General features: G+C 39.3%; 2 protein-coding genes across 2 annotated transcripts in view; one reads left to right on the top strand and one right to left on the bottom strand.

The window, feature by feature from the left end:
- Window positions 1-1,631: 1,631 nt before the first annotated feature.
- Window positions 1,632-14,214, bottom strand: fkbp4 (FKBP prolyl isomerase 4). The gene is made up of 10 exons (XM_058388435.1): window positions 13,832-14,214; window positions 10,812-10,956; window positions 7,824-7,966; window positions 7,578-7,698; window positions 6,803-6,959; window positions 6,551-6,641; window positions 4,900-4,983; window positions 4,607-4,792; window positions 3,341-3,580; window positions 1,632-2,733 (listed from the first exon to the last, which is right to left on the bottom strand). The coding sequence occupies exons 1-10, from the start codon at window positions 13,919-13,921 to the stop codon at window positions 2,650-2,652; spliced, it is 1,341 nt and encodes a 446-aa protein (XP_058244418.1). The 5' UTR covers window positions 13,922-14,214; the 3' UTR covers window positions 1,632-2,649.
- A 1,058-nt stretch (window positions 14,215-15,272) lies between these two features.
- The window catches only part of ddx11 (DEAD/H (Asp-Glu-Ala-Asp/His) box helicase 11), a 19,803-nt gene continuing 11,942 nt past the window's right edge, over window positions 15,273-23,133 (top strand). Inside the window, exons 1-10 of the mRNA XM_058387653.1 lie at window positions 15,273-15,529; window positions 15,607-15,718; window positions 17,057-17,202; window positions 17,374-17,460; window positions 17,752-17,894; window positions 18,389-18,437; window positions 18,794-18,901; window positions 20,108-20,195; window positions 20,297-20,502; window positions 22,232-22,384. Coding sequence (XP_058243636.1) covers window positions 15,395-15,529; window positions 15,607-15,718; window positions 17,057-17,202; window positions 17,374-17,460; window positions 17,752-17,894; window positions 18,389-18,437; window positions 18,794-18,901; window positions 20,108-20,195; window positions 20,297-20,502; window positions 22,232-22,384 — 1,227 coding nt within the window. The 5' untranslated portion in view covers window positions 15,273-15,394. The remainder of the gene's footprint in view (window positions 15,530-15,606; window positions 15,719-17,056; window positions 17,203-17,373; window positions 17,461-17,751; window positions 17,895-18,388; window positions 18,438-18,793; window positions 18,902-20,107; window positions 20,196-20,296; window positions 20,503-22,231; window positions 22,385-23,133) is intronic.

Genomic DNA, 23,133 nt, shown 5'->3' with positions numbered 1-23,133 from the left:
TCTAATTTTGCTCCTTTTGAATATATGGACGATATTTATGATAGTTCTGCCTGCCCCCCCCCCTCCCCCCTTGCTACAGATTCTTATTTGACCTTAAGCCTGCATTTGACTTGGTCATTCTATCACAGTCAGGTTCTTTGTTTTGAGGTGTAGCATTGGCAGCATGTTATCTACTTGTAAGGTGTGACATTTCTTACAGACAGCCTGGAACAGGTTTTACATTTATATTTACATTTGTGTCATTCGGCAGACATCCTTATCTAGAGAGATTTACATTGATTTGACTTTAATACAACTGAGCAGCTGAGGTTTACGAGATTTGCTCAAGGGCCCAGGAGTGGCTGGGATTTGAACTCATGACCTTTCTATCAGTAGGGCAACTCTTAACCACTGAGCTTCTTGAATACAAAACAGGTTTTATTTTAGGATCTCACTGCATTTGGTATATCTACCTTATTCTCAGTCTTGACCCATTTCCCAGTCCCTGCTGATGCTGAGCAGTCCAACATCATGATGTTACTGCCATGTTTCTCTGTGAGGATGGTGTTCTCTGGGTGATAAATGTTGATTCTTAACATCGATCCCTCCCTGATTTTTACTTTTTTTTTTTTTTTACTGATCTTCCATCAAGGGGAAAAATCATCAGATGTTGGCAGAACCTGCTAATTGGTAGCCAATTTGACCACAACAACCATAACTTTACATTTTTAAAAACACATCAATGCACTAGAATCTTCAAATATTTCATAAATCTTCTCCTTCCAGGCACACATGCAAGTGTCTTTATATACTTCTCCTTCTTATAAGCCTCTTTTTGGGACATCTGCCTTTACGTGCACATGAATGTAATATGGAGTTGTCCTGCCCTTTGCAGCTATAACAGCTTCAACTCTTCTGGGAAGGCTTTCCACAAGGTTTAGGAGTGTGTTTATGGGAATTTCTGACCATTCCTCTAGAAGCGCATTTGTGAGGTCAGGCACTGATGTTGGACGAGAAGGTCTGGCTCTCAGTCTCCGCTCTAATTCATCCAAAAGGTGTTCTATGGGGTTGAGGTCAGGACTCTGACCTCTTGACTCTCAGTCAAGTTCCTCCACACCAAACTCACTCATCCATGTCTTTATGGACCTTGCTTTGGTCACTGGTGTGCAGTCATGTTGGAACAGGAAGGGGTCATCCCCAAACTGTTCCCACAAAGTTGGGAGCATGAAATTGTCCAAAATGTCTTGGTATGAAGCTGAAGCATTAAGAGTTCCTTTCACCGGAACTAAGGGGCCAAGACCAACCCCTCGATTTCGAGGGGTGTCCTAAAAATGAGTGACGGACAGAATAGAAAATATAAATACGGAATATTACACCGTGTTATTACATTCACAGCAACACCATGTCAAGGAAAAGTGTTGAGTCAGACACTATAATGGACCAACACTGCCACATAGTGGTTATAATCTTCAATGTCCATGCTTTTCCACTTTTCTACTGCAGAGATATCTGAATGTTTTAATTTTTGTCACTGAATATACCAAATTTCATTTTATTTACAATTACAAGTTTCCTCTCAAAGAACAAAAAGTTTCTTTCATACTGTGTCAAATGCAAATACAACGATTGCAAATGCAATTCAGCTGAATGTGTTGAGGTTTTGAGGTTATTGGATTCTTTTATTTGACATGACCGGAGCATTAGTAAACACATGAACAGAACAATTAACACGTTTCACTCGCCTCCGTTCACGCATTCCAAACAAACCAGCGTAAGTAGCATATGGACTGCTGAGAAACAAGTCTAAATCTCAGCTGCTTACAACCTCAGCTTAAATCTAGAAAAATCAGTCTATGAGCCCATGATCCTGATCCAAGTAAACACAAACACAAAAAAATGAACTTTCCAGCAGGCTGGAACAGAAGACTGTATTGATTTCTCTCAGTGCCGAAAAAATAATTTTAAGAGCGAGTCAAAATACTAAGAGGTTCTCAGTGATAAAGAGCTCCTCGTAAACGTTTAAAAAAAAATAACGATACTGGATTTCCAGTTTTGTGGAAAAAGAAACAGAAAACAGAATTAAGAATTAAATTAAAGAATTAAAGAGTTTAACAGCTTCATGGACACCCAACAGTAACAGAAAAAAAGAGACAGAAAAAAACAGCTATCAAATGTGTACATCTATATAGAGAATACCAACAAAACAGTCTTGTCGCCATGACGATCGTTTTAGCTCCGTGCCAGTATCTGTTTTGTACAGCAGCACTACGTAGTGGTGATCTAATATCTCGTTTAATAGCAGTATCAAGGCCGGGCCCATTAGCGGAGGCTGCAGTACCACCTGATAATTACCGAACAGATTTCCATTCAGCGTTTCAGACTTCATTTCTGCAGCTTCATGCAGAATAGCAAAAAAAAAAAAAAGTACACAGCCGGGCCGACTACCTGCCTCACATGAACACAAACACACGAATTAAATGCACACGGTGCCAATGCCAGTGTCTGTGAGGCCTAGAGAAAGGGAACAAAAACAAACAGCATTCTACAGTTCAGACTTTCAGCTTCATACCTATACACATGCACTCATTTCATAGAAACAAATCGTAAAAAAAAAAAAGCCAAGGAAATAAAAATTAATAAACACACAAAAACAGCCAAATTAATATGTATTTATGCTGCAGTCTGCTCGGGGGCACCATTTTCCTCTATCTCCATCGCGCTCTCACTCCCTTTCTTTGTCTGTTCGGCTTCCTTCTGCAAGAAAATGAAGAAGTAGTAAAGAAAAGACCGTGTTTAGTACAAGGCAATCATCTAAAATATTTCTAACAGTATTCATAAAGACGCCATGTAGCGATGTCATGCCTGACATAGAGGTTCAAGAGCAGTGTCTAACCCTCTGGTCAGGGAAGCACTTGACCAATTAGGATGGACCTTGGATTACCAGTCCGGTTTTGTTTAATGAATAAAAAGCAGACATATTTACATGGGATTTATTCTAACCAACATTGCTAACAAAAAAATTCTAATGTATATCAGTCCACTGTGAGCGCTACTTAATAATAAATGGTTCTTTATTTTTACTGACCAAAAAGACCTCAGGCCCACCCTCTTGTTTTCTACTGGCTCATAATATCCCTGGATAAAATCACAAAACGATTACACAAGCTTTTAGCTGTTCAAAAGGGAAAATTTTATTCTCATTTCTGGCTGCTGCTTTAATTGTGAATAAAGTTTCATACTGGTCAAGTATTCTTTATGTCATCGATATGATAATCATTTTGTGTCGTCAATACGATCATAGGACAGCTATCACGTGATAAAGAGCAGTTAAGATCTAATCATAGCAACTCTACATGCTTACTTTAGCATCCCTCTCGGCAAACTTCTGAAACATGTTGGCGTAGAGGCGTTTGTCCTTTTCGTGCTGCTCCTTGAGGTGTTTCTGGCACTGCAGCACTTGGCTCTTTGCGGCCTTGTTGGTCGGGTACAGCTGTATCACACGCTGGAAGTCTCCTCTCGCCTGATCAAATTCCTTCATCACAAACAGAGCTTCTCCTCGCCTGAACAAAGCTTTTTCATTGTTTGCATCCAGTTCTAATGCCTATAAACAGAACACCACAAACCAGTTATAAACCAGCTGAGAAAAATCCAGACATTTTTGCAGGGCCATGGGGTGAAAACAGTACACAAAATTCTTTTGAGTGGAAAAACTAATTTGATAAGAGAAATAATACTGATAATGTTATGCCTGATTAGTGTACGTTGTAATGATGACACTTATAGTTGTGATGGCAACGCTGTGCATTCAACATCATGATTATAATTATGAGTTTATCTTAAACACTGATCTTGAACATTTTATCTTAAGGTTACTTTTAAACTATCCATTATAGATAAACATTCTGGTATAAAGCATTAATTTTTGGGGGGTTTTATTTGTCTAAAATTATATTTAAATATATATAATATATATATAAAAGTAACCTTAAGATAAAATGTTCAAGATCAGTGTTTAAGATAAACTCATAATTATAATCATGATGTTGAATGCACAGCGTTGCCATCACAACTATAAGTGTCATCATTACAACGTACACTAATCAGGCATAACATTATGAACACTGAGAGGAAGTGAATAACACTGATGATCTCCTCATCATGGCACCTGTTAGTGGGTGGGATATATTAGGCAGCAAGGGAACATTTTGTCTTCAAAGTTGATGTGTTAGAAGCAGGAAAAATGGGCAAGTGTAAGGATTTGAGCGAGTTTGACGAAGGGCCAAACTGTGATGGCAGACAGACCACTGGATCAGAGCATCTCCAAAACAGCAGCTCTTGTGGGGTGTTCCCAGGCTGCAGTGGTCAGTATCTATCAAAAGTATCCTTTAAGTCCTGTAAGTTGCGAGGTAGGACCCATGGAGACCCCACCTTTACAGGACTTAAAGGATCTGCTACTAACATCTTGCTGCCAGATACCACAGCACACAGGGATCTACTGGAGTCCATACCTCAACGGGTCAGGCAGCAAAACTGGGACCAACTCAATAATAGGCAGGTGGACTTAATGTTATGCCTGATCGGTGTATGTAGCAAAATACAGATGGGCCAAGATTAGCAGTGTATGGACCTTGTCACAGTTCTCAAGGGCAGAGCTGGGCTCCTGTAGTTTTAGGTAGCACATGGCCAGGTTGAGGTGAGCTGCCAGTCTCAGGGCTTTGGCTTTCTCTTCGTCTTCACCTTCCAGGCTTGCCTCGTGCTCCAGCCATGACACAATGCGCTTATACTGCACTACAGCCTGCTTATATTTGCCAACCTATAACACAATCAGGAAATCAGGAATGGTTAACACACAGCATGGAATTTTACAATCAACTGAATAATATTAAAAAATAAGCTCAAACGCTGATGTTTGGCTCATACTTTGAAGTACTGAGTTCCTTTCTCTTTGACTATAGCACTCTGTTCCAGTTTCTCACTGGAGTTCATCTCCCAGGATTCTTTAGCCTAGATGAAAGAAATGAAGGCAGATGAAGAAAAGCAGAAAAATACCACACACACACACACACATCAGAAAGACTTTGAGGCCACATTTACATCATGGATATTTATTTATTTAATATAATTTAGTGTCTAATTAGAGTTAAAGACAAATAAATCTAAAATTTCATCAGATCGTATCATAATTAGCAGCAACATAAGCATCTGAAATTGTAAATCTGTAAATATTACATGGTGTATTTGGCTTAAAAAGCCACATGGATGAAAGCCTCAGCACAGCTTCATACCGCAAGAAGCCTCACATCAGTGCAGGGGCAGAATGTTCAGTGACTATCACACCATGTAATATGGTGCCTTTATTTATGCAGCACTAAGTGTTCCTGGGATGGGCTCCGTTTCCACCAAAACCCAGACCACAATACACTCTTAATGAGGACGAATGAATGAAAGGGGGAAAACACGAGGAAGAGCTACTCCCCACAGCCACACTTGAACTAACATGCTAAAAATGGATGCTAGAAGATTGAGTGAGCAGGAAGATTCAGTTCTCCTGTGGCTAAGTAAAAAAAGCTAGCCAACAATCTTTTTCCTCGAATAAGCAATAACTGGAAAAGGGAATGGTGTTTGTCGAGACAGACAAAATGCACTGATAGCAATTTTTTTTCTGCTAACACACTAATAAGATAATGTGTGGCTAATGTAGACAGGCAGGACATGTAAGGTTTTAGAGTGCATTTAATTGGATCATCAAAAAAATTAGCGTCTAGTTATAAACAGTCAAATATTTTGTACCAAAATGTTGTTTTGGTGTTCCAAAACATGAATGTTGAAAAAATGTAAAAATAATAATAATAATAATAATTTTAGAAAATATTTGACAGAATTAAAACCATCTCCAATATTTTTTTTGCATTGAAATACACTACATTGCTAAAAAGGTTTTGGGACACCCCTCCAAATCATTGAAGTCTGGTGTTGTTTTTCAGGGGTTGGGCTCGGCCCCTTAGTTCCAGTGAAAGGAACTCTTAATGCTTCAGCTTCATACCAAGACATTTTGGACAATTTCATGCTCCAAACTTTATGGGAACAGTTTGGGGATGACCCCTTCCTGTTCCAACATGACTGCACACCAGTGACCAAAGCAAGGTCCATAAAGACATGGATAAGCGAATTTGGTGTGGAGGAACTTGACTGGCCTGCACAGAGACCTGACCTCAACCTGATAGAACACCTTGAGGAAACTGCGAGCCAGGTCTTCACGTCCAACATCAGTGCCTGACCTCACAAATGCACTTCTAGAGGAATGGTCAAAAATTCCCATAAACACACTCCTAAACCTTGTGGAAAGCCTTTGAAGCTTGAAGCTGTTATAGCTGCAAATGGTGGTCCAACTCCATATTACATTCATGTGCATGCAAAGGCAGATGTCCCAAAACTTTTGGCAACATAGTGTATTTTATATTGGTTTTCTAAACAATTAGGAACCGGTACAAAACGTTTTAAAACACCAATTTTGATTTCAGAGACACTAAAATTGTCATTTGTACACATAGGAACGTTCATGCACACTCACCTTCTCGAACTTTGTCAGAGTGATTTTGTATTGCAGTGTTGCACCAGGTGGAATGTTAAACTTGGGTTTTCCGGCGTTTCCGAAACCGTATCTGAAAGTACACAATGAAAATGCTGAATCGGCAAAAAAAAAAGGACCATAAACTTGCTCATGGTGGATCAGTAACCTCAGCATGGAGTTAATGGGTGATTAATTGACTGGAATTAATTGATTTTACAGTGAACATGGATGAAAGTGTAAGTGTGTAATTACTTTGGTTTGATGGTGAACAGGGACAACTCGCCCTGTTCCATAGCCTGCAGCGCTTTCTCCACTCCAAGTGGAAGGTCAAAACTCTCTGCATCTCCCACCTCAAACTTCAGATCCCGATCGTCGAAAACACGGCCCTCGTGCGTCCCTTCCAAATGCACTACACAATAGAGAGAACAATGTTAACCTTGTCTCTCCTTCTGTAAACTTGAATACAATCTGTTTCCATGAGAAAAGTGTGATTCTTTAACTATAATTATGATTGAATCAAGTGGCACTAGTGCTTCTGCTCCTGTCATTATAGTCTTTTTAAAGGAAAATAATCCACCCTGAACGACTTTTACAATAGTATGTATAGTTAACATGCATTCTTCAACTTCCAAAAACATCTCTACTTTTTCTACTTTTTTCGGTTTAGACCACTGCAGACCGGGAACACCCCACAAGAGCTGCAGTTTTGGAGATGCTCTGATCCAGTGGTCTAGCCATCACAATTTGGCCCTTCATCAAACTCGCTCAAATCCTTATGCTTGTCCATTTTTCCTGCTTCTAACATCAACTTTGAGGACAAAATGTTGACTTGCTGCCTAATATATCCCACCCACTAACAGGTACCATGATGAGGAGATCATCAGTCTTATTCACGGCACCTGTCAGTGGTCATAATGTTATGCCTGATCGTATTAACCATGTTTTTCAGGGTGGCATGTTCAAATACAGTTAAAGAATTTAATAAAGAATTTAAATAGCCCTGCTGTTTTTTTTGTTTTTTTATTACCTTCCACAGATGAACCCTCGTTTGGTTTCGAGTAACCCTCTCCTTTTGTGATGATTCTACGAATAATTCCACCATCTTCATCCTCTGTGATGTCTTCACCATGAAAGTCAAACAACTCGACCTGCCACACAAATACAAAAATTAAACTAAAAGTGAAAGTTCACACCAAAAAATAAGCACTTTAAGCATAAATAAGCAACCCCCCCCCAACACACACACAAAAAAAAGCCCTGATTAAAACCGTACCTGGAACACCAGGGTGGAGTTGGGTGGGATTTTGGGCGGGCTTCCAGCAGAACCATACGCGTACTCGGGTTTGCAAAACAGTTGACAGATTTCACCAATGCGCATCGTCGCCACACCAATATCCCATGCTTTAATCACCTGACCTGCAGGACATTCAGTTAAGTTTGCCGATAAATATATACATACACACAGCATATATGGTAGCAGTATTATATTGGGTGTAAGTTAATACACACAAAACACATTTTAAGACATTTTCCAGTTAAATATATGGAATCAGTATATAGACTATAATTATTTTAATGCACAACTATCCCTACCCCACTCGGAAGATAAAGACAGAAGTTTTCAAAATTATTGGCACCCTCTATTATTTCTAATTTGTGTCATTCTCTCTCTCTCTCTCTCAGACAGTACTGAGTCTTTTGTACAGTACTCTTACTGAGTCAATGACATTGATGTGTACCTGTATCTGCTCTAAAGTAGTAAGACCTCCCTCTTTCCGATGATACATATCTCAATACATACTACAGGACAAAACGTACACAGTTTTCAGACACAGTAGAAGCTTCAGAACAGGGGAGGTAGAGCTTTGAATTTTTATCTTAGTAACTAGAGAAAAGAAGAGAGGCTGATCAGGAAATGGTGTTTACAGCTGCTATAACACAAATGATGACAAGAAATAACTTGTCACTTACAGAACTAACTCACAGACGTTCCACAACATTAAAATTTATATATAAGGGGTTTAACGGGCAGTGTGTCGTTAATTCATTTAATTTATAACACCATCTGTAGGCAACAAAAACACAGGACACCTGTAAAGCAACTCTGGGGTTGACTATTGCCCTATAGCTCTGAAACAAATCCAAACAATCTCAATCTGTCTCTCTCTCTCTCTCTCTCTCTCTGACTGTCTCTATCTCTGTCTCTCTCTCTCACACACACACACACACAATCTGTCTCTCTCTCTCTCTGTCTTTGTCTCTCTCTCTCTGTCTGTCTCTATGTTTGTCTCTCTCTGACTGTGTGAGAGAGAGAGAGAGAAAGAGAGACACACACACACACGCACACACCAATGTGTGCAATCTGAGGAGTGTGCTAGGATTATGGTCAAAATGTTGGTACAATATCAATGTCATTAATGACAATACACTTAAAAAGAAAAACCTTGGATCTTTGTAATATAAAGATCTTTAGCAGATTTTATTTTACAGAGTTTAATTCTGTTCTCCCTTCAAAATTAACATTTATTTTTTTTAAATGCTATTTTAAAATCTAAAAAAAAAAAAAAAAAACTTGCATAAGCTTTTAAGTAATGTATTAAACAAGTTTTTTTTAATAAAAAAAAAAAAGATGAAGTCCTAGTGTTTTGCTGGCAAATTGTTAGCAGACCAAGTAGAAATGACATTGAGATTAGTCAGATGATTTATTTTGTTTTTGTCATTCTACCCACCCTTAGAGTGTTAGTGGTGGTGTTTGTGCCATGAGGTTTTATATCTGACCAGAGTGAAACTAAAAAACTGCATTACTCAGTCATTATTTCTCAATGTTTCCTTGGGCTATTTTCTATGTTCCACAGAATCTCCCGGGGTAACTCCCGAGTTTTGACTTCTCTCTGGTCTATCTCTGTATGATTACGGTTACATCTACACTAAATTTGTTTGATAGCTCCAGCAGCAAAATGAAGCATAAAATCTAAAATATAAAAAAGTATACAATATAAAATAGAGAAAAGAAAGACGATAAATAACTAGAATTGAAAATTTGACAGTATATACAGGGTGATGTATGCAGTGGGACATGAATCTGTGTGCAAAAACAGTGGCAGTGCAAACAGGTATTAATGAGAGTGGGGAAGTATTGCACAGATTATAATAACAGCAGTACAGTTCCGGGTGTAAAGTGCTCAGTGCGTTAGCAGCAACTTGGTGTAAACGAAGGGAAGAGGGGGGTACAGCTTAACTCTATTAGTTGTTATAATTCTGTGTGTGTGTGCGTGTGTTGGGATGCAGGTTCCTTAGTCTGTTTGTGCGTGTTTTGATTGTCCAGTGCGTCTTTTGCCCAATGGGAGGGGCACAAACAGGTGTCCTGGGTGGGTTGGGTCTTTGATGATGTTGCTAGCTCTCTTGTGTAGACGGTTAGCATAGACCATGTCCAGATTGGGAAGCTTGGTTCCCACAATCCTCTGTGTAGTCTTGACTATTCAAGCCAGGTCCTCTCCAGTGCAGCTGGTGTACCACACTGTAACGCAGTGGTGGAGAATGCTCTCTATTGTGCTCCTGTAGAAATTTCCTAGGAGATGAAAGGCTACTTTGGCTTTCTTGAGTTTCCTTAGGAAGAAGAGCCTTTGTTGAGCATTCTTCACCAACTAAGTTGATGTTAATGGTCAATGTTAAGTCCTTTGTTATGTGCAGACTCAGGAATTTGATATGGAGTGCAGACGTAGCCTAAATAATCTCACTGTTGTGGAAAAGTTTGCTAAAATAGTAATAAACCTGTTTGCGTCTCTTAATGTATTCCTTTATAAAAACTGTCTTTACAAAGTAAATGGCTTTTGGTATTCATCAAGGAAAATGTCAGAGGTCTGAAGTCGAAAGGTGGTTAATATTTGTTTAATTTTAATCAAGAAAATGATTGTTTAATAAACATTATTCATCGCCAAAATGAAGCTGAAAAAAGTATTAAAAATTAAAATGTAAATGTTTAACTGAAATGAAATGTCTGTCACGTTTTCCTAAAATGTTCAGTCATTTTTGCATGATTTCAGCTGCTATCTTATAACATTTACAGTTCTTCTGATAATAAATTATTACCCGGGGATTAGGAATAATTGAAGGATGATTCAGATTGTTGATAGGAGATTACTCAGAATTGGCACTAAAGCTGTACATCCCTATTCTACACAATGTGCCAATAATAAAGGATCTGACTAAGCATCTTGTGGTTCTTATATGCAAGAAGATTTATGCAATACATCAAACCCACCTTTTCCTATCTCGAATGAGAATTTCTCTCCTCGATCCCGGCTGGAGTCGAACTGAGTGCCGTCCAAAAGCGTGCCCACATAGTGCACAAACACTTTGTCACCGGTCATAGGTAACTCTGTACCTGTGCCCTCTTTTTTCACCACCTACAGACAGACACAAGGAAAGACATGCATTATTAATGAGGCATCCATTAACCAAAGAAAGAACATAAATACATAGAGTTTAAAGATGCATTCGATAAGATTTGTTAATTACAGTTACTGTACAGTAGAACAGTTAGGTGGGTTGCCCGTGTTCACAAAGCAGCTGAAGAACATTTTAGAACCAATGAGAATATAACTCTATGTGTCAGGTGTATTTTATTTACAGCATATACACGCTTTAAGCATTCTCAGCCACTGTATTTTTTCTTTTCTTTGCAGATTTTGCTCAATATATTCAACTCGACATATTTACTTAACATATTCCAATTTTTTCTCTGTGGATTAGTGTGTCTATAAGATCTGACACAAGGTCCATACAAACACAAACAAGTCTCCTGGGCCGGAAATCTGATTCCCTAATAGGTTTTCTCAGTGACTTATAGGGATGCAACAATACAGTTAACCCACGGTTCAATACGTACCGCGGTTTTTACCCACGGTTTTAGGTTCGGTTCGGATGGCTTGGCAAATTAAAGGTTTTTTCCATTATTCTTTGTTTAGATGACAGGAGCAGTGAGTATGTTAAGAAGAAAAAAAACTTGTTTTAGTTGCAATTCTCTTTATTTTACTTAAATGCAAAAATCAACTAACACAATGAAAGTGTACTGAAAATAGTGAGATATACAAATTAGCGCTTGTATGACTTTATTACAGGAGTCAGGTTTGGAGGACGGCGCTCTTTATTTCCCAATCCGCTCTGTAATGACCAGTGACTGAGATAACTCTCTGTAATGACCAGTCACGGTGAGATAACTCTCTGTTACCCCCGAGCTCCAACTATCTGTTATTAGAGCAAGGCTTTGTGCTTTAACCAAAACGTTTTAAATTTTTTTGCACGTTTTTTTCGTAGAGGTCGGGGAAAAAAGGCTCCTGCTTCCACACAGTGATATCTCTGGGTGATGGAGCTGTAGATGTGTGGTCATGTTGGAAGTATTTCCATGTCAGTATCTAACTCGTGTGGAACACTGCTTAAACACAGTCATTTTTTGTTTCGCGTTTTTGTTTCATCGGCATCATGGTCAACAACAAATGTCCCCACACCACAGATCTGAATCACGGAGCTGCTTCCTCGTGTTTCTGTCTCACTTCACCGCTCTCCAGGGTTAGAGTGAAATCTGACACCAGCATCACAAGCATGGTCACCGCCCCTAACTTTAGCGCTCACTGATTGGATATTTACTCGCGGGGAGGCGTGTCTGTCTCAGCACGTAGACAAACCGTGCAGGCAAACACAAACAGGAGGTATAGAAAGTAATAGAGCACATGAAGAAAAAAAAAAAATACCAAAAATAATTTATTTTTAATTTTCTTTTTTTTTTTTTTTTTTTAAACGTATGGTTATTAGTGTTTTTAAAGAAAAAAAAATGTGGTTCACATGCGTATTGAACCGTGGGGGTCGTACCGAACGGTTCAATATTATATTGAGTATTGTGGCATCCCTAGTGACTTAATACACTTTTGTTAACATCAAGATTTAATCCAAGGTTCATTTTCTACATACACTATACTGCCAAAAGTTTTGGGACACCCCTCCAAATCATTGAATTCAGGTGTTGTTTTTCAGGGGTTGGGCTCGGCCCCTTAGTTCCAGTGAAAGGAACTCTTAATGCTTCAACATACCAAAACATTTTGGACAATTTCATGCTCCCAACTTTGTGGGAACAGTTTGGGAACGACCCCTTCCTGTTCCAACATGACTGCACACCAGTGACCAAAGCAAGGTCCATAAAGACATTGATGAGAGAGTTTGGTGTGGAGGAACTTCACTGGCCTGCACAGAGTCCTGACCTCAACCCCATAGAACACCTTTGGGATGAATTAGAGCGGAGACTGAGAGCCAGACCAAAACTGGGACGTCTGCCTTTACATGCACATGAACGTAATATGGAGCTTTGCAGCTATAACAGCTATAACTCTTCTGGGAAGGCTTTCCACAAGGTTTAGGAGTGTGTTTATGGGAATTTTTGACCATTCCTCTAGAAGCACATTTGTGAGGTCAGGCACTGATGTTGGATGAGAAGACCTGGCTTGCTGTCTCCGCTCTAATTCATCCCAAAGGTGTTCTATATGGTTGAGATCAGGACTCAAGTCAAGTTCCTCCACACCAAACTCACTCATCCATGTCTTTATGGACCTTGCTTTGTGCACTGGTCTACAGTCATGTTGGAACAGGAAGGGGTCATCCCCAAACTGTTCCCACAAAGCATGAAATTGTCCAAAATGTCTTGGTATGAAGCTGAAGCATTAAGAATTCCTTTCCGAGATCAACCTCTGAAAAACAACACCTGAATTCACGGATTTGTAGGCGTGTCCCAAAACGTTTGGCAATATAGTTTATCTTCCCGGAAGTCTTTGGTTAATTTCTGGAAGCATGAAATGAGTAGTAAATATCACCGGGGAAAAAAGTCTCTTGTATTGTTTAAAAATATATCAATTTATGCTATAAGTGAATAAACCTTAATAATAATAATAATAATAATAATAATAGTATTATTATTATAGTAGTTTGCATTAGTTTTACACGACCCCTTGCGTCAGTCGGTTGAAAAGCGGCTTATAGCCATGCAACCTGCTAGCTCATTAGCCATGTTAGCCTCAGTGGCTAACGTGGCATTTCTGTAGATTTAGCATCTCGTGCGATTCTCAATCGCTTCACAATACCATGTTTAATCAACGTTGGCTTGCAGTACTCTTTTACAGCGAACTGTGGAGAAAGTTTGAGCTCGCCTTGCCAAGCTAGCCCGATCTGACACTGGCCTAGCGTTTTTAAATCAGGCACTAAACCTGCAATAACATTGTAAACAATTCAAGTTACCTTCAAAACTCCTCCATCTTTCTTAGGAGTGATGTCCTCACCCTCGACAGGGATGTTCTGCCCGTCGTTTGAGACTTCTTCTGCGGTCATTGTAGCGCTGAAACGTCTAGGTTTATAATCTTATACCGCAGTTCACCTGCAACTGTGCGTTAATGGGATGTGAAGTATGTCAGCTCGCGCTATCACTCCTTGCAGTTAATCTTCTACTCCTTATCAAATATTACGCCTCCTAGTCCGTATCAAATTACAGACACTAATATAAGATGTTTTGTGTGTGTGAGAGAGAGAAAGTACGAATTTAAAGGCGAGTAGCACCTTCTAGACTGTTCACGAGGAGGCAGGGCACCGAACTTTCCAGAGCGACTCGACAGGAGATGCGCTTCGCCTCCAGGGACTGTCTACAAATTGCTCAGCAACTGAAGAACGGAAGTGGAGCGACATCATGTATCAATCATATTGTTTGCCTGGAATTATGAGTTTGTTTTAATATCATGACTTAATATTCGTGTTATTATATGGCCAAAAATTTGTAGACAACTAAGCAAGGTATTCACATGCATATGTTAATCACCTGTACAGTGAAAGCTGTGTTCTTGACAGCTCATTTGCATGCGGCAACGCCCACAAAGCTCCATAAAAGGTCAAGCATACAGCCAGCTGTGAGCACAAAAATAGTGATCATTGTAAAATATCATTATATTGTATTATGATGATGATGATGATGATGATGATAGAGTGATTATTGTAAAATATCATAATATTGTATTATGATGATGATGATGATAATAGAGTGATTATTGTAAAATATCATAATATTGTATTATGATGATGATGATAATGATGATAGAGTGATTATTGTAAAATATCATAATATTGTATTATGATGATGATGATAATGATGATAGTGATTATTGTAAAATATCATAATATTGTATTATGATGATGATGATAGAGTGATTATTGTAAAATATCATAATATTGTATTATGATGATGATGATAATGATGATAGAGTGATAAGTGTAAAATATCATAATATTGTATTATTATTATTATGATAACGATGACGTCGATCATGATGATGATGATGATGATGATGATGATGATTAACAACAACAACAATAATAATGATAATAATAATAATAATAATAATAATAATAATAATAATAATAATAATAACAACAATAATAAAGCTCTTATCTTTAATCAGCTTACAGACAGACTAGATCCTCCATTTATACACCACCATTTCTTTTGTCATAGTTAAACAATTTGTTTTATTTGTCTTCAGCTGAATAGATCCAGTTGTGTCTTGTTTAATAAATAAGCAGTAATGTCTAATGTTGATAATAAATGTTTAATGCTTCATTTGGTGTAAGTAGTAATTTGTTGATGTTCCCTAACCGGAGAAGGTTGAGGCTTGTTCTCATTGGCTGAGATATCTCAATGGCGCGGACCTTCAAGGAAGTTTAGTGCGAACAGCTGAGGTATCTATGCGATATTTGGTCGATTAAGATTGATTAAATAAATTCACAGCTCTGAATTGAAACACTGAAGTGGTGGAAATGGAGAACGGGAATGGTGTGAGTCGCTTCCCGTTTCCTTTTCAACCGTATCCGATCCAAGAGCGCTTTATGGAGGCGCTGTACGCCGTGCTGGAGCAGGGCAAAGTGGGCATCTTCGAGAGCCCCACCGGCACGGTCAGTCTTCACGGATCATCCTGTTTATCTGTCCAGTTTTCACATTTAGGGTTTTATTAATGGCTTATGATTTCTAGGGGAAATCTCTGAGTCTGATCTGTGGTGCGCTGACATGGTTGAAAGACTTTGAGGAGAAGAAACGACAAGAAGCTGCGAAGCTTCTGGAGCTCACTGTGAGCGCGCGCGCAGGTGATTCACCATTCGATTCTTTTTGATTCTTCATTTCAGGGTGGATCGATTCACTAGTGTTTGGTTCATATATGTGTTTTTTTAATCTATATTTTTATTCGTAACATATATTCTTCTGCTCTACCACTGTGAGCTTTGTATTCTGTACTGTGTACAGTATAGTATTGAGTGTCTAATGCTGTTATGAGTGATTTGTATCTCTTGAGGTGGGAATACACAGGTCCAGCTTTGGATGCCAGTCAACTGCAGGGCATTACACACACACACACACACACACACACACACACACACATACACACACATACATATCCACAGTACTTCACACTTAGGGATAATTTATCAACCTAATGGCATGTTTTTGGGAGGACAATGGGGAACCTGGAGGAAATCAATGCAAACATGAGAGAGAACATCTGGCATTAACAACTGGCAACTGTACCAGGATTGTGGATGATGTACGCTGATCAGGCATAACATTATGAGCACTGAGAGGTGAAGTGTTTAACACTGATGATCTCCTCATCATAGCACCTGTTAGTGGGTGGGATATATTAGGCAGCAAGTCAACATTTTGTCCTCAAAGTTGATGTGTTAGAAGCAGGAAAAATGGACAAGCGTAAGGATTTGAGCGAGTTTGACAAAGGGCCAAATTGTGATGGCTAGACCACTGGATCAGAGCATCTCCAAAACTGCAGCTCTTGTGGGGTGTTCCCAGTCTGCAGTGGTCAGTGTCTATCAACAGTGGTTCAAGGAAGGAACAATGGTGAACCGGAGACAGGGTCATGGGTGGCCAAGGCTCATTGATGCACGTGGGGAGCGAAGGCTGGCCCGTGTGATCCGATCCAACAGACGAGCTACTGTTGGTCAAATTACTGAAGAAGTTAATGCTGGTTCTGATAGAAAGGTGTCAGAATACACAGTGTATGACGGGTCAAGGTTGTTTTGGCAGCAAAAGAGACCAACACAATAATAGGAAGGTGGTCTTAATGTTATGCCTGGTCGGTGTATGTAACATTAGATGATGGAAAATAGCTGGGGATGGACTGGTCAGGATTTAGACTAGAAAGGTGAAAAAGTGCTACAAAGTCTTCTAGACAGCTTTTCAGTGATCTAAAATTGATATATTTTCTTTATTTGGTGCATTAAAACATACTTAATAGTGCATTTCACATTACTTTTTCATAATACTATCAATGATCTTCAAAATTTCTATGTTGCAGTTAATGAAAGTGTTTAAAAAATATATAGAGACAAGGAAAGACGTTTTGGGATGGTGCATCAAATCTTGCGTAGTTCCTTTGAACAGATTTGAACTAATGATCATGATACTGTCTGTAGATGGAGAAGGAAAAGACAGAGACGGAAACACGCTTCAGGTGGAGAAGAAAGGGAGCGGTGCTGGCACTGGCACTGATGGAGAGCTGGACTGGATTTCAGACTTTGTGCAGAAAAGAGAAGAGAGAGAGATGGTGAACAAATTAAAGGTGGTTGAATATCTTGGCAATAAAATCATATTAAGTTGCAGAAGATCCGAAATATATGATGAAGTGTGATAAATATAGCACATGAAAGAATCTGAGAAGAGCTGGAATCATTTCCTAAAGTTTATTAATGTATATTTTATTCATCTGCTGTATTGTTTCTTTCTTTCCCAGGATGAAGAGATGAAGAGGAAGAGGAGAGAGGAACGACTGGAGATGATCAGACACAACGCTCAGCTTAAATACGCCATGAAGAGAAAAGTCAGTTTGTGTATCATTAGTGAAGCTGGTTGTGATATTAGATAGGAGCCAAAATCTACGATCTATTACTAGCTTAGCAATTAAATTTTTAGGATTGAACAATGGATTAGATCTTTTGTTAACAAATAATCCGATATGGATGCCAAAATAAACCCTTATACTGATATTTCTTTGTTTGTTTGTTTGGTTTTGAAAAATAAAGGAGAAGCTCTTAATACCAGCTGACCCCTGTGTATCACAATACATTTGCAGACGTGTTCTCATATCTAAAAATTCTCCTCCTATTTGCAGAACAGTGAGAATAGTGAGACGGAAAAGTTACTGCAGTTCAGTAAGCAGGACACGGGCTCAGAGGAAGGACCTAACGAAGATGAAGACGATGGGCTCGTAGTTGCGGATTATGAAAGTGATGAAGAAGCGACATCCAAAAACAGGTGTCTGTCTGTGTGTGTTTTTGAATCTGTGTCTGTCTGTGTTTCTGTCTCTGTCACTGTCTTTGTCTCTCTTTCTCTCCGTTTCTCGGTCTCTCAGTCTCTGTCTCTATCTCTCTGTCTCTTGGTCTCTGTGTCTCGGTTTCTGTCTCTCGATCTCTGTGTCTTGGTCTCTGTGTCTCTTGGTCTATGTCTCTCGGTTTTTGTTTCTCAGTATCTGTCTCTCTGCCTCTCGGTTTCTATCACTTGGCCTCTGTCTCTCTGTCTTTCAGTTTCTGACTCTCAGTCTCCGTCTTTCTGTCTCTGTCTTTTTGTCTTTGTGTCTCTGTCTGTCTCTGTCTCTCGGTCTCTGTCTGTCTATCTCTGTCTCTCGGTCTCTGTCTCTTGGTCTCTCTGTCTGTCTTTCTCTGTCTCTGTCTCTCGGTCTCCGTGTTCACATATCTATGTTTGTTACAGCATATCTCCAAGTCTTATTATTTATGCTCGCTCTTCCCCAGGCTCTGTGATGATGATGATGACGATCTGGAGGAGGAACATGTCACTAAGGTACGTATTAATTATATTTACAAGCCTGCATTTTATTATACGTGTTTTTTTTCCCCAAAAAAATAAAAATCAAATATGTTTTGTACGTTTATTAGCCAGGTTATAATTAGGGCTGTCTGAATAGTATTCATATTCAAATCATTGGATATTTAAATCTAAAAAATTGTCCACATTTGAATATTACAGATCCTGCACTTATAGTCCCAATGTAGGTCTGCGGCTTGATTAAAGGATCCTCGTGTCTCTTGATGTCGTAACATGCGTATAGGCCATTTATGGTATACTTTCGCATTGTTGCATGAGTGTGTGTGCGACGCATGAAACAGAATGTTTGTTTTTGTGTTTCTGTATATCAGATCTATTACTGCAGCCGTACACACTCACAGCTGGCCCAGTTCGTTCATGAAGTGCAGAAGAGTCCGTACAGATCCACAGTCAGCTTGGTTAATCTTGGGTCTAGACAGGTATACACACACACACTCACATACACTCGCATATTGACCTTCCTAGGTGGCTATTAGGTGAGCCGTTAATCTGTTATCATTAAAGGCTTTGTTATGAAACACATTAGCGTTTGGTCATTATTGGACCCCACTGCTGCTTCCAAATGCAATGAAATCAGCAACAAGACTTTTCATACTAATCCCCAAACCAGACCTAATTTCTGTAATAAAACATAATGTATCACAATCTTCTGTGGTTATTTTATCGACTGTAAGAAAGAAAATATTGTGGCTCAGAAACTAAAGTTACTACTTTCCTGCTCACACAAGCTACTCGAGTGAAACTGTATCTAGTTACACTTCTGTGTTAATCTGCTAAACAGTGTGGATAAAATGTTAAAGTGTGATGCCGGTGAACCTGCAAGGTTTTAAAACAGTGAAACAAAGAGAGTTTGCTGCACTAAAATAGACATAATCATAACGTAGACCTAATAGAGGTGATCAGGCTGTATTTTGGTTTAATTAACACAGTTTTTATCCAAAGCTCAGGACCGTAAATGGTTAATAAGCAGCACACTGATGTGTAACAAGCAGACAGTTAAATGAAGACAATTACATTTTATTAAACCAGTTGTGAGGTTTTTTTCCCTAAATATTTGAATGTGTGAGACCAGGGGCTTTAAGAAAAAGGGGTGGAGCTTAACAACTCTGTTCTTATTGTCTCATTGGCTCAAAATGAACAAAATGATCAAATCCCTTCAATGGAAATATTGCAGATCACAAGGTTTTAGAATTTTAGTGAAAATTTCACGTCTAGATGCACTTTTCAATATTACACACTGCCCCTTTAATAACAAAGTAATAATAATAACTCTGATGTTATACTTGGTATGAGCTTAAAGAGGAAATATTTAGGTTTTGCCATAAAACTTTTCTTAAATTCAAATACTGTATCTGGTGGTAGCTCAAGTGGTTAAGGCTCTGGGTCGTTGATCGGAAGACCATGGTTCAAGCCCCAGCACCGCCAGGCTGCCGCCATTGGGCCCTTGTGCAAGGCCCCTTACCCACCCTGCTCCAAGGGGCGCTGCATCATGACTGACCCTGCGCTCTGACCCAAACCCCCAAGGATGGGATATACGAAGAAAGAATTTCACTGTGCTGTAATGTATATGTGACATAAAGACTACTTAACTTATTCGAAAATTAGAGCTGTATTTGTTTCTTCAGAATCTGTGCATTAATCCAGAGGTGGCACGACTGGGAAGTGTTCAGTTGATCAACGATCGCTGTATGGAGCTCCAAAAAAATAAACATGGTCAGAATCATGCACGCTCAAACACATAAAAAAACAAAAGAGATATATTCCATGTATATATGTGTATATGGTGGAAAAAACAGTTTGAACTTTGCACACAGATAATCAGAGCAAGGTGGACTCGGAGCCGAAACGCCGCCGCGGTGCCAGCAAGGCGACCTGCACTTTTGCAGGCTACGAGAAAATGGTGACGATGCGAGACGAGGTGTTAGCGAGTGTCCGAGACATTGAGCAGCTCGTACAGCATGGCCGAGAAACACACACATGCCCTTATTACAGCACGCGGCTAGCTATTCCTGCAGCCCAGGTACACACACACCTATACACACACACACAAATTAAAGTTTTAAATTCTGCTTCCTAAGTATTCATTTTTCAAGAGAGGAAAAAAAGCAGCGGAAACAATACCCCGATGAGCCATAACATTATGACCGCCTGCCTAATATTGTGTGGTCCCTCTTTTGCTGCCAAAACAGCCCTGACCCATGGACTCCATTAGATCCCTGAAGGTGTGCTGTGGTATCTGGCACCAAGAGGTTAGCAGTAGATCCTTTAATGGGCCGCACCTCACAACTTACAGGAGTTAAAGGATTCTTTTGATGGATACTGACCACTGCAGACCGGGAACACCACACAGGAGCTGCAGATTGATGCTCTGATCCAGTGGTCTAGCCATCACAATTTGGCCCTTCGTCAAACTCGCTCAAATCCTTATGCTTGCCCATTTTTCCTGCTTCTAACATCAACTTTGAGGACAAAATGTTGACTTGCTGCCTAATATATCCCACCCACTAACAGGTGCCATGATGAGGAGATCATCAGTCTTATTCACTTCACCTCTCAGTGCTCAGAATGTTATGGCTGATCTGTGTAGTTTAACTTAACAGTAATATAATGTAAGTGATAACAGACACTAACTTGTTCCCTGAGCGTACAACAGCATTACATGTAACTCTAAATGGATCAGTGGTCAGTCTTTATTTTAAAAAATATAACATTTCTGTGGTTATAAGAAGACTAACACATTTCAGGATGTGCTGTTACAGGGCAAAAAAATCAACTTTGAGGTAGAAACAATAACTCATTTATTACACCACTCTGTCAAAAGTAATCAAAAGTAATTGATTACTTTTCTATAACAGCATGCTCTCTTGTGTTTGATCCCTTACTTAACAAATGTGTCCATGGATGTTTAATTTAGAATGATAATAAATTTTTAATTGCTCTGGCTCGGCTATACTTCACCCTTCATTAAAATTCCAGTCTCTATAAATATGCATGAATATGCAAATCTGAAGCATTCCAGAATCTTCTGAAATCCTCAGCGCTACAAAGCTAGTTATCTACCTGCTAGAAATCGAGACGTGCATGGAGTATAATATGTGGATTTTTTTTTTTCATTATTACCAATGAAGCAAAATCAGGGACTGTTTTGGGACGCCTGCCTTTACATGCACATGAATGTAATATGGAGTTGCCCCGCCCTTTGCAGCTATAACAGCTTCAACTCTTCTGGGAAGGCTTTCCACCAGGGTTAGGAGTATGTTTATGGGAATTTTTGACCATTCCACTAGAAACGCATTTGTGAGGTCAGGCACTGATGTTGGACGAGAAGGCCTCCACTTTAATTCATCCCAAAGGTGTTTTATCAGGTTGAGGTCAGGACTCTGTGCAGGACAGTCAAGTTCCTCCACACCAAACTCGCTCATGTCTTTATGGACTTTGCTTTGGTCACTGGTGTGTAGTCATGTTGGAACAGGAAGGGGTCATCCCCAAACTGTTCCCACAAAGCATGAAATTGCCCAAAATGTCTTGGTATGAAGCTGAAGCATTAAGAGTTCCTTTCACTGGAACTGAGGGGCCGAGTCCAAGCCCTGAAAAACAACGATTTGGAGGGGTGTCCCAAAACTTTTGGCAATATAGTGTATATCAGGTGTGATTGTTGTGTTGATTGACAAACTGAAGGCATGCACATGCTCTTAAATCAGTGATTTTAAATACAGTTTTTAAATAAAGTTTATTTCTCCCTCTCTCAGGTGGTGGTGTTGCCGTATCAGTCTCTTCTTCATGCCGCGACTCGCAAAGCCTCCGGGATCAAACTGAAGGATCAGATCATCATTATCGACGAGGCTCACAACCTCACAGACACGATCACGGCACTGCACAGTGCCGAGGTCACTGGAGCACAGGTACACTGCTGCCCTACACCGCTAACACTCCACCTTGTGAACTGAATATGCTTTTGTGAATGAAGCTGTACATCTTAAACCTTGAAATAACTTGTGATTATGATGGTCAAGAATTTCAACATGTTTCTTATAAAAAAAATTTAAAAAAAACAGCAATTGATCCCAAACTCACCTTTACTGCAGTAAAAAAATCTTTGTGATGTTCCACTTATGTAACTATGGCTACATACAATCAGGTCACACAGGCTACTCACTTGTATTTACTGCTGTCGAAGCTCTCTATTTTTTTTATTTGTATTTCTTATAATAATAAATCTATCTAGATAACCAATCCTGCTAGTCACAGCTAGGACCACACAAAAAGCTTTAGAATTTTATTCTAACCGACTTTGAAGTAAACTTTTTGGTCTTTTTCTGCTTCAGTTTTAGAAAACATGTCAATCCGTGTCTGTAGCAAATATTTATACACACATATACACCAGTACCTTTTGAGGGGACAATTACAGTGGAGTCTGTGTGTGTGTGTGTGTGTGTGTGTGTGAGTTCATTCAGTACAGATACATGTGCACAAGTGACATTTCCATTTCCATATTATGAAAATTTTGTCTCTGCTGAAGATCTTAGCGAAGTTAACGGCATTATCGCTAAATTATATTAACAAATGTACCACACATTCACCACAAGTCGTATCTCTGAGCCATTCATCATCAAAGTACCTGTTTTCATACCCTCAACACACTGTGAGAAAT

This window comes from Hemibagrus wyckioides, linkage group LG04 (assembly GCF_019097595.1).
Source record: "Hemibagrus wyckioides isolate EC202008001 linkage group LG04, SWU_Hwy_1.0, whole genome shotgun sequence".
Classification (NCBI taxonomy): Eukaryota; Metazoa; Chordata; class Actinopteri; order Siluriformes; family Bagridae; genus Hemibagrus; species Hemibagrus wyckioides.
Note: the sequence above shows the minus strand (reverse complement) of the source record. Positions and strands in the feature narration are given on the sequence as shown.

Excerpts from the sequence above, each read along its gene's own strand:
- fkbp4 (XM_058388435.1), bottom strand. The coding sequence starts at position 13,921 with ATGACCGCAGAAGAAGTCTCAAACGACGGGCAGAACATCCCTGTCGAG. Across the intron at positions 10,957-13,831 it reads AAGATGGAGGAGTTTTGAAG|GTGGTGAAAAAAGAGGGCAC; the intron begins GTAACTTGAATT and ends GTCTGTCTGTAG. Across the intron at positions 7,967-10,811 it reads CTCATTCGAGATAGGAAAAG|GTCAGGTGATTAAAGCATGG; the intron begins GTGGGTTTGATG and ends AATGTCCTGCAG.